At 41.7% G+C, this 11138-nt stretch overlaps 1 protein-coding gene across 1 annotated transcript; it reads right to left on the bottom strand.

The window, feature by feature from the left end:
* Window positions 1–147: 147 nt before the first annotated feature.
* On the bottom strand, window positions 148–9156 carry LOC122474434 (olfactory receptor 1361-like). The gene is made up of 4 exons (XM_043565304.1): window positions 8241–9156; window positions 4735–4784; window positions 864–931; window positions 148–385 (listed from the first exon to the last, which is right to left on the bottom strand). Exons 1-4 carry the CDS (start codon window positions 9154–9156, stop codon window positions 148–150), a joined length of 1272 nt encoding a protein of 423 aa, XP_043421239.1.
* Between the last annotated feature and the right edge of the window lie 1982 nt (window positions 9157–11138).

The following is an 11138-nucleotide window of genomic DNA, read 5'->3' as shown; positions in this document are numbered from 1 at the left end:
TCACTGAGCCCTTCCCTGTCTGTAGGAACAGCACGGACTGGAGACTCAGGTCCTTGGTGACATGTCAGGCACAGGAGCCAGGAGGGGCTGCTGACTTTTCACAGGTAGTGTCTCCTGGGACCCATTCCCAGATCTCCTAGTTAGAGCCTAGGTGGGGCGATTGTCCAACCTCCCAGCTGGCCCTTCTGCTTCGTGGTCCCCTGAGTCCCAGCAGTGCCAGTGATAAGACCGTTCAGATGACCAGATGGCCTTCCTGGTTTTCCCTGGGGTGACGTGCTGCTTGGATCCATCCTCGTAGCCCTGGTCCTGACCGGGGCCTGGCTCTACCATGGAGTCACACTTTTCTAATTGGAGCCCAGTCCCCATGGATGGAATGCAGTATGTCCTAGAAAACAAGGGGAGCAATGTAGATAAAATAGCACAGTCAACACCTTCAATTGTCGTATAGTAGAAATAGTAGCAGGAATATTCCTATTTTCTCTGACTCCAGAGAACAGAGATAGAAGCACTATGTGGTCTCGACATCAGGCTTGGGATACAGTTTCTGAATATATTTATCTTTTGTTGTAATTTTACCTTACATAAAAAAGCTTATAAAACGTGTATGTGCTGTTGAAGGAGTGATAATAAAATTACTGACCACTCTCCCACCACTCAGCTTCTGGTATATAGTTCAATCTTGTAGAAGCCCTGTGTGTACGTGTGTTTAATCATATCCTTTCTTCCCCATTTTGAGGAAATAACCATTGTGAATATGGGTACTATTTCTTTCTGTTCTTTATAGCTTTGCCACATGTGCGTTGTTGAAGATGTGACCACCATTGGATCCATAAGTTGTCCCCAGGTAACGGGAGGCTCCTCACCTCTCCTCTCCTCGGAATGTAGCTCTGCCCTTGTTCCCACAGTGGGAGCCGGTGTCAAGGTCACAGCCCTGAGAGAGCAAGGTGCTGTTGAGACCTTCTGGAGGGCGAAGTGACTGAACCCCTATGAGGTCTCTCTCTATATAAACTTTTAGGATTCTGGCAGGCAGGTGTGGGTATCAACTTGTCTTGGGGTGCCCAAGACACATGCCTTGTGCGTAAGTTCCCTTGCTTATTAGCACTGCTCCCTACCAATCCAGAGTGGCCTGCCTCTTTCCTTGTTCTGTCCCTGCCCTCTGTGTACTGTGGCCAGTTTGCGGAGCAACACGCGTAGATGTCTAAACTGTATGGTTTACTCTAAATTTGCCTGTTCTTGTCATTTATGCGAATGGAATTATACTTTTTATATTCTTCTGTAGATCGCTTATATTGCTCTGCATTATTCTTCCACATTTGTTCATGGGATGCCTGTAACCGCAGGGCGTTCCCGTTCAGTGTCGTCTCATACACCCCTCACTCTACACCCTTGCTGCCTGCTGACGTTTCAGTTTCAGAACTTCTGGCTTGGGAATTACTGTGTGTGTATGTTGTCTGTGATTCTCTCAGCGGATTCTGGGGTAGCATTCCATAATCAGACACATGGCACTTCCACGACAGAATGAATGCATATTGCCACTGAGTACAACTAGTTGAGAATGTAAATACTCTTGTGTAAATTCGGATCATGTTTTGTTGCTCAATGAGTTCACTGAGAACATACAGAAAATCCTTCTCTCATGAGAGATTTTTTATGATAGAAATATAGATAGATATTCTGGTGCCTATGTAGTAGTAATTGTTGTATTTAAAAAAATTAATCGGGTGCCTGGGTGGGTGTGTTGGTTGAGGCTCCAACTCTTTATTTCAGCTCGGGTCATGATCCCAGGGTCCTTTGATCAGGCTCCATGTCAGGCTTTGTGCTGTGTGGAGCCTGCTTAGGATTCTCTCTCTCTCTCTCTCTCTCTCTCTCTCTCTCTCTCTCTCTGTCCTTCCCCAGTCACTCTCCCTCTAAAAAAGTAAATAATAAAAAATAATAAAATAAAGATGGATAGACTTAAAAAAATTATCAGCGTAGAGTAATACATACAGAAAACTGCAGAAAACAGAAACCTTGCACCCGGGAAATTATTAGAAAACAGTCACCTATGTATCACTTCCCAGATTTAGAAGTAAAACATTGCCAGCACATCTGAAGCTCGTTTTGTGTATCCTGCTAAATCATTACTTTTCTCTCCTTCTCAGAGAAAAATAATCCCTATCCTCTTTCTAACAGTTTATTTTATCTTTGCCTGTTTCTGAACTTCAGTAAACACACTCCCTCATTATGTATTCTGGTTTCTGGCTTCTTTTGTTCAAATTTTACTCGTGTGAGATTCATCTAGATAGGTGTATGTAGTGGCAGTCTGTTCATTACCATCGAGGTGAGTTGCTCCACTGTAACCGTGTGTGTTACTCACACACTGTAAGGTTGAAGGAATAGTTGGCTTTGTGGCTGTTAGGAATGATATTAGGATGATCATTCTTGTACATGTTTCTTGGTGTGCACACGCATTCCTTTCTGTCGTGGACATGCCTAGGAGTGGCACTGCTGGGATCTGAGATGTCCATATCCCCCCATTTAGTGCACACATCAAGTTGACTTCCAAAGAAATTGTGTCAAGTTGCATCTGTACCAGCAGTGTGTGTGAGTGCTGGCTGCACCACATCCTTGATAACTCTTGGTGGTTTCAGCCTTTTCTGTTGTGGTCATCATGTTGGGTGTGCTTTGGGGGACATCTCCTGATGCTTTGATTTCATGTTTCAGTGATTAATCATGAGATGGAGGACCCTGTAAATACTTATTAGTATTTTCATTTCCTTATTTTGAAACTGCTTGTTTAAAGTTTTGTTCATTTTTCCGTTTAGTTATTTGTTATATTCTAATGTATTTGTAGAACTATTTAGAGCTATTTAATTATTCTAGATACTAGCCTTTTGTTGATTTATGCATTATAAATATTTCTTATATCTTGGTGGATTGTCTTTTCACTCATTATAGTGCTGTTTGCTAAATAAATATTTTTACTTTAACTGATTGAATTCAAGTGTGTGTGTATCATTTTTTTCCGTTAGTGTTTTATTTGTGTCTAGTTGAAGAAGCCCTTTCTTTCCTGAGTTGAGGCAGACATTTTCCACCATTCTCTTTTAAAAACTTTATAATAATGCTCTTCCCAATCAGTTCTTTAGTACACTTGGAATTGATTTTTGTGTATGTTATGAAGTGTGTGTGTATGTGTGTGCAGGTGTCTATATTTATTTGTTTTTACATCAGTATAGCTAATTATTAAACAAATCGTTGCTCCATAGACTCTTCTGAATTGCAGTTATACGGAAATATCATCTGTAAACAAAATGCAGCCTTGTTTCCTCCTTTACAGAGTTTAAATATTATTTTTTTTCCTCTCCTGCAGTGGGTGGGACCTCAGGTGAAGTGTGGGCTAGCTGTGGTGAGAGCTGGTATTCTGTCTTGTTCCCCATTTAGACAGCAGAGATTTAAATGTATAAGCTTTATATATTTTATGTGCTGTGTGTTTGAAAAAAGGCAATTTTTTTTGAGATTAAGAAAGTTTTCTTCTGTCCACATTTTGCTAGGAGGACTTTTCAGTGAGTGGATGTTGAATTGTATGACATGTTTTTTCTTTTTTCTTCCATCTTTTGAGACGTTCTTGCATCGAATGATTTTTGTCCTTTGCTTTGTAAATATGATGACTTACTTTGATTGCCTTTTGAGTGTTAAATCAACCATACCTTCCTAGGAAAACTCAACTTGGTAATGATATATCTTATTGTCTCTGCATTGTTGTGATCGTATTGCTAATATTTTAGTTTGAATTGGTATGTTTATTTTATAAAATTTTTGATGCATTTATCTTTATGGAGATCAACTTGTAATGGTAATTTTTTTTGCAATGTTCCTGTCACTTTTTGGTATGAATGTTGTGCTAATCTCATAAAGGGAATTGAGTGAATATTCCTCATTTTCTTTTTTTTAAATTTAAAAAAAAATTTTTTTTTCAACGTTTATTTATTTTTGGGATAGAGAGAGACAGAGCATGAACGGGGGAGGGGCAGAGAGAGAGGGAGACACAGAATCGGAAACAGACTCCAGGCTCCGAGCCATGAGCCCAGAGCCTGACGCGGGGCTCGAACTCCCGGACCGCGAGATCGTGACCTGGCTGAAGTCGGACGCCCAACCGACTGCGCCACCCAGGCGCCCCTCTTTTTTTAAAATTTTAATATAACATATCTTTTTAAATTTTAATTAAGCTCCACACCCAACATGAGCCAGCCCGGTGCCTCTCTAATTTTTTTGAAAAGGTTTGGAAGCCTGAAATATTTTCCTGGTTGGATTGTGTATAGACACTCACTCTTACAGACATTTGGGACTGAAACTTTCTTTGAGGAAAGCCTACACATTCAGCTTCTTCAATGGTGATATGTCTATTCCAGTTTTCTATTTCTTACTAAATTAGTTTTGATGAGTTATATTTTTCTAGAAATTTGTGTTTAATCTAAAATTTAAAATTTATATATCATTGTGGGTCACCTGGGTGGCTCAGTCAGTTAACTGTCTGGCTCTTGATTTTGGCCCAGGTCATCATCTTGCGCTTCGTTGGATTGAGCCCCATGTCAGGCTCTGTGCTGGCAGCATGGAGCCTATTTGGGATTCCGCCCTCCCCCCCCCTCAGAATAAATAAACTTTAACATTGTTCATAATATCCTCTTTATTTAATATCAGAGGTAATGTCACTTTCTTCATTCTTGTTACTGATGATTGGTGTTTTCCCCATCTGACCATTTTCATCAGAGGAATATAAATGATCTTTTCAAAAAATAATCTTTTAGCTTTGTTGGTCTTCTCTATCGTATGTTTTTTTTTTCTATTTTGTTGTATTTTTCTGTCATCTGTTTTCTTGGACTGATTTTATTGTTCTTTTTAAGATGGATTCTAAGCTTATTTTGCAGCCTTTTCTTTTCTAATATTTGCATGTAACCGTAAGAACTGTAAGTTTCCTGTGAAGAATTTCCTGTAAATAATGTTTCATAATTGTTTTTTTTAATTTCAGTTAGTTAACATACAGTGCAATATTGGTTTCAGGAGTAGAATTCAGTGATTCATCACTTACATACAACATCCAGTGCTCATCACAAGTGCCCTCAATACCCATCACCCATCTAGCCCATCTCCCAACCACCTCCCTCCCTCAATCCTCAGTTTGTTCTCTGTCGTTCAGAATCTTCTATGGTCTTTTCCCCTCTCTTCACTCCCCCCTGCCCCATATGTTCATCTGTCTTGTTTCTTAAATTCCACATGTGTGTGAAATCATATATTTGTCTTTCACTGATTTACTATTTCGCTTAGCATAATACAGTCTAGCTCCATCCATGTCATTGCAAATGACAAGACTTCATTCTCTTTGATGGCTGAGTAATATTTCATTATATATGTGTATATATATACATATATGTGTGTGTGTGTATATATATACATATATATATATATATGTATGTATGTATGTCACATCTTCTTTATCTATTCATCAGTTGATGGATATTTGGGCTCTTTCCATCATAATTGGTTTTCATTCATAAAAAAATTTTTTCTAATAGCCATTATGATGTCTTTTACTCCTAAGATTATTTCTAGCTGAGTTTCCTAACACCCAAATATACACTTATTGTGGGGAGCATATTGTGATGTATATAATTGTCAAATCTCTATGTTGTACACCTGAAAGCAATATTATTATATTACATGTCAAGTGTACTTCTATCTATGCTCATTTTTTCTTTCTGAAGATTTTACTTAAAAGTAAAAGGGTATGGGAGTGACTCAGTCGGTTGAGCATCTGACTCCTGATTTCGGCTCAGATCATGATTTCATGATTCATGAGATCAAACCCCTCATCAGGCTTTGTGCTCATAGCACAGAGTCTGCTTGGCATTCTCTCTCTGTGTCTCTTTCTGTCTCTCCCTGTTCCTGCTCTCTGTCTGTCTCAAATAAATAAAGATTTAAAAATGTATATCATAAAGTAATTCTATACACTACATGGAGCTCGAACTTATGACCCCAAGATCGTGAGTTGCATGCTCCACCCACTGAGCCAGCCAGGCGCCCCAGTCAACTACACTTCAGTTAAAAAAGGAATGGGGGCACCTTGGTGGCTCAGTTAGTTAACCATCTGACTCTTGAATTTGGCTCAGGTCATGAAATCAGGGTTCCTGAGATCAAGTCCCACATCAGTTTCTGTGCTGGAAGGTTGGAGCCTACTTGTGATTCTCTCTCTCCCCCTCTGTCTCTGCCTCTCTGCTCACAATCAGGCTCACTCTTTCTCAAAAAAAAAAAAAAAGATGGGGCACCTGGGTAGCTCAGTTGGTTACGTGTCTGACTTAGGCTCAGGGCATGATCTCATCGTTCATGAGTTTGAGCCCCGTGTCAAACTCTGTGCTGGTAGCTCAGAGCCTGGAGCCTGCTTCGGATTCTGTGTCTCCCTTTCTCTCTGCCCCTCCCCGGCTCATGCTCTCTCTCTCTCTCTCTCTGTGTGTCTCTCAAAAATAAATAAACATTGAAAACAATTTTTTAAAAAGAAAAAGAAAAGAGTGAAATGGAAAAAAATGGTTAACAGACTGAGGAAAATAGTGCTTTCACCAACAGTCAAAGAAATTAAAAGTAAAGCAAGGAGATACCATTTTGGCTATCCTGCCATTCGTAATTAAGGATACAATGTGAACATCAAAATATGGAGAAGATGTAGACAAAAGGGCACTCTCATTTGGGAATTTTTGCCGGCTGAATAAATGGTCCTGTAAAGGTACTACTTAGATATCCTACTTACTTTATCTATTATCTATCTATCTATTTTTTTTTTTTTTGAGAGAGAGAGAGCATGAGCAGTGGAGAGGGGCAGAGGGAGAGATAGAGAATCCTTAAAATTTTTTTAAATGTTTATTTTTGAGAGAGAGGGAGGGAGAGAGAGAGAGACAGAGAGAGGGAGAGAGCTAGAGTGAGGGAGGGGAGGAGGAGAGAGAGAGGGAGACACAGAATCCGAAGCAGGCTCCAGGGTCTGAGCTGTCAGCACAGATGTGGGTCTTGAACTCATGAACTGTGAGATTATGACCTGAGTTGAAGTCAGACACTCAACTGACTTGAGCCACCGAGGTGGCCCATAGATATTCTACTTTTAAAAATATTAAATATGATATATGAAAATAATTTCTTTTTGGAGACTTTCTTTGCATCGTTATTTGTAATAGTGAAAGCTTAGAAACTTTCATCCCCCTAATCATCCAACAATGGTGAAATGCCATATACATCATGGGCATTTTTTGTAATGTATTCTCAGAGAGCCAAATGTTCAGGAAGAGATAATAATATGGAGACAATTCATGTTATAAGATTAAGCAAAAAAGTATATATAATTGTACCAGCAGTATTTTCTCAACAAAGTAAAGACAAAAAGTCATTAGAAAAAGATAGGTGAGAAATACTGTGAAATCTTATCAGTGGCTTTCTTTATATGGAGGGATAGTGAGTGTTTTCTTTTTTCCTATTCATGTTTTACAAATTTACTATAATGAGCATGGATTATTCTGTAGTTGAGACAAATGAAATAAACTAGAATTTAAATACCAAAGAATCAAGGACTTGTCCATAACTAATAATTACTCTCTGTCAGAATCTTAGATCTGATCCCTGATGTGTGATTTGGGGCCAGTCCTCTGAAGTGTCGGTGCCTAGTTTCTTCTCCTCAAATGTTTCTTGTCCTCTTAGTCCCAGCAAATAGCGTATCTTCTTGGTGCAGCCTTCTTTATGGGTAGGTTAGTCCCTATCAGTGAGTTGTTTCCAAAGCTGGGCTTGGAAATGGTCTCTGAAACTCTGAGCACTTGAGCCTTCCTGGTTGTGAACATTTCTTATAGCTGAGTGGGACCTGTTAGTCCCAGGCTGAGCTGCTTCTACCCGGCTTCCTCCTAGCACCCGAATTCTGTCTGATGTCGTTCTTGGTGATTCCTACTCTCTGGCTTGGATCTGCTTGGACGCCTATACCACTAGTCAAGTCACCCTGTAGGGATTACTGGCCACTCATCTTCCAGGGGTGCAGCTCTGTCCTGTAGCTCTGATTGTAATTCTGGCCAGTGAGGCATTCTCTGTTTGTTAAACCTGTTTGTGATGTTGAGCATCCATCTTGCTTGAACTTGAGTTTTCAAAATTAAAATGGGGAAGTGCAGGGAAAAGGCATTTCAGAGAGCCTGAGCTCCGAGCCTGAGGAAGGACCCTTTACTGAGAAGAACATCTTCCCCAGCCAAAGAGTCTCCACAGAGCCCCCTTCATGTCCCTGTTCCTCAGGCTGTAGATAAAGGGGTTCAGCATGGGGGTGACCATCGTATATATCACAGATACAACCATTCCGGTGTCTGCGGAGTAGGAGGATGAGGGTTGGAAATACACCAGAAAGAGTGTCGCATAGAAGAGAGTAACCACTGACAGGTGAGAGCCACAGGTAGAGAAGACTTTGTGTTTCCCCCCAGCAGAGGGAATCCTGAGAACTGTGTGCATGATGTGGGCATAAGAGACCAGGACACAGGTGAGTGGAATCATGCCGGAGAGAACTGCTTCAGTTAACATTGTGACCTGAAAGATCTGGGTGTCTGAACATGCAAGTTTGAGGAGTGGGGGTACATCACAGAAAAAGTGTGGGATGGCATGAGAGGCACAGAAGGAGAACTGAGACATGAGGAGGGTGAGCGAGGAGGCCAGGAGGTGGGAGCAGAGCCAGGATGCGGCGACCAGCAGCAGGCAGCGCTGGGGACACATGATCGTGGTGTAGTGGAGAGGAAGGCAGATGGCCACGTAGCGGTCATATGCCATCACGGCCAGCAGGAAGTCATCCAGCAGGGTCAGCGCCATGAAGAAGTACATCTGCACGAGGCACCCAGTGTGGGAGATGGCGTGGCGCTGTGTCAGGATGTTTGCCAGCACCTTGGGGACAATGGTGCAGGTGAAGCAGGTATCGACGAAGGACAGGTTAGCCAGGAAGAAGTACATGGGGGTGTGGAGGTGCTGGTCAGAGCCAATGGCCATGATGATGAGCAGGTTCCCCAACACGGTGACCAGGTACATGCCCAGGAAGAGTCCGAACAGGAGAGGCTGCTGCTCAGGGTGTGCAGAGAAGCCCAGAAGCAGGAAGTCAGAGACGCTGGTTTGGTTTTTAATTGCCATTTAAAGTGGAACAGGTTCAGGAAAATCTTGCTTAAATGTACATAGACTCCAAAAGGTTATATCATTCAAAGTCTCTCCTCTGTTTTCTGTGTTCTTTTCAAAGGTCACAAGAATGCACTCCTGTCTCTCATGGTGGGTTGTAAGCACGTACAGGGCCGAGAACTGTGGACAGCGACAGTGGGTGATCTTGGGAATGAACTTTGCATTTTAGCGGTCTCAGAGTTGTCTTGTAGACCTCCTGGATGAGGTTGAACTGGAGCTTAGCTAAGAAGAAACCTCCTAGGTTTTAGTCCACTCTCCACCTTTTTAAAAAAGTGAAAATATCAGTCTCATATGCTTGTGAGGCCTGAATAGGATCTCTTGAGGATCTGCATTTACTACACAGTTGTTAAGGAGAGTCATCTCTCTCTCAACCCTCATTGCTTTTTATATTTTGGGTAAATTATCTGTAACCTTTGAGTCTCACTTTCTTCACCTGTATGATGTGGACATAAACCTATCATATAAGACTGTTGAAAGCATGAAAATACCAGAATCAGTTAAAGGTTTTTTCAGGACCTTTGGATGGAAAATCCCAAGGAGAGATTTTATGTTGTGCATTTGGATGGTATGGAAAGATGAACACACACACAGTCAGCGCCAGCCTGTGCGAATGTCATGATGTGGTGATGAGATACGTTGCCTCTGGGTCTGACAAACCTTCACTGGGCCACCAGCCTCCTTGTGTGCTGTGATGTTGAACAGGTCTGCACGGTTTTCTGGCCTCAGTTTCTGCATCTGCTTAATGAGAGTAATAATGCTGAAATCAGAACTTTGTTGAGGATTAAATCAGGTAAGGATTGTAAAGAGCTAGAACAGTGACTGACTTATATCAACTGCTGTCAAATAGTAGATTTTCATGAGATTATTGTTTACTCCTGATGGATTTAACAGAAGAAAGGTGCCTTCTGGAGTGACCAACTAGTCCTCTGTGTTTATCCAGGACTTTTCTGCTTTCAAAACTGAACACCTCACTCCCAGGAAACTCCCTCAGTCCTGAGAAAATTGGACTTTTTGGGTCCCTGTCTGTGGGAAGTTGAGCTCTGAAAACTGTAAAGTTTCACAGAGTTGTAAATACGATAGTCACCAATATCACCATTGTGACCTTGGATGGCAATGGTTCTGACCTAGTAGTACCATGACAGAGCATCCATTTGGACTTGTGACATGTATAGGCCCAGGTTTGAATCCCAGGCATACCATCTTGGTCAAATCATTTACCTTCTAGAACCTGAATTGTAAAATGAGCCTAAATAAATCTAAATAGCATATACCTCTGAGTCTTAAATTAAAAAAAAAAGAGATAGGACTTGTTGACCTGTTAATTGTTGTGGAGATTATTTCACTCCTTGGATGGTGGTATAGACTGATTCCAGGAGCCATTCACAATCCAGTGGGTTGGGAGTGAATAGTCTATGCACAATCCAGGGGTTCTCAGCATTGTTATTGCACAGCTACCATGTCTTGGCCACTGCCGGGGGCTTGGGGACCACTTGCACTAACTTCAGGCTGGACACTCAGGGAATTCATGGATATCAAATCAAAGCTTTTCTCATGGTGGTTAAGAGAGCCAGGTTCTATTTGGCTGAGAGTGAGGAAGGGACAGGAAAGGAGGAAGGAATAGGGGAGGAGGTGTTTGTGTGTGACCAATGCCTCCCACCTCTACCCCCTCAGGTCTTACCTGGAAATTCTGATCATCCTCACGTTTTGTTCACCATCACTAGATATTTTTTTTTTTTAACAATTTAACGTTTATTTATTTTTGAGACAGAGAGAGACAGAGCATGAATGGGGGAGGGTCAGAGAGAGGGAGACACAGAATCCGAAACAGGCTCCAGGCTCTGAGCTGTCAGCACAGAGCCCGACGCGGTGCTCGAACTCACAGACCGCGAGATCATGACCTGAGCTGAAGTTGGCCGCTTAACCGACTGAGCCACCCAGGC

Source organism: Prionailurus bengalensis, chromosome D4 (assembly GCF_016509475.1).
Source record: "Prionailurus bengalensis isolate Pbe53 chromosome D4, Fcat_Pben_1.1_paternal_pri, whole genome shotgun sequence".
Lineage (NCBI taxonomy): Eukaryota > Metazoa > Chordata > Mammalia > Carnivora > Felidae > Prionailurus > Prionailurus bengalensis.
Note: the sequence above shows the minus strand (reverse complement) of the source record. Positions and strands in the feature narration are given on the sequence as shown.

Excerpts from the sequence above, each read along its gene's own strand:
- LOC122474434 (XM_043565304.1), bottom strand. The coding sequence starts at position 9,156 with ATGGCAATTAAAAACCAAACCAGCGTCTCTGACTTCCTGCTTCTGGGC. Across the intron at positions 4,785-8,240 it reads GGCTCTGTGGAGACTCTTTG|CTAAAAGATTATTTTTTGAA; the intron begins GCTGGGGAAGAT and ends AGACCAACAAAG. Across the intron at positions 932-4,734 it reads ATATTCCTCTGATGAAAATG|GGCTGTGACCTTGACACCGG; the intron begins GTCAGATGGGGA and ends TTGCTCTCTCAG.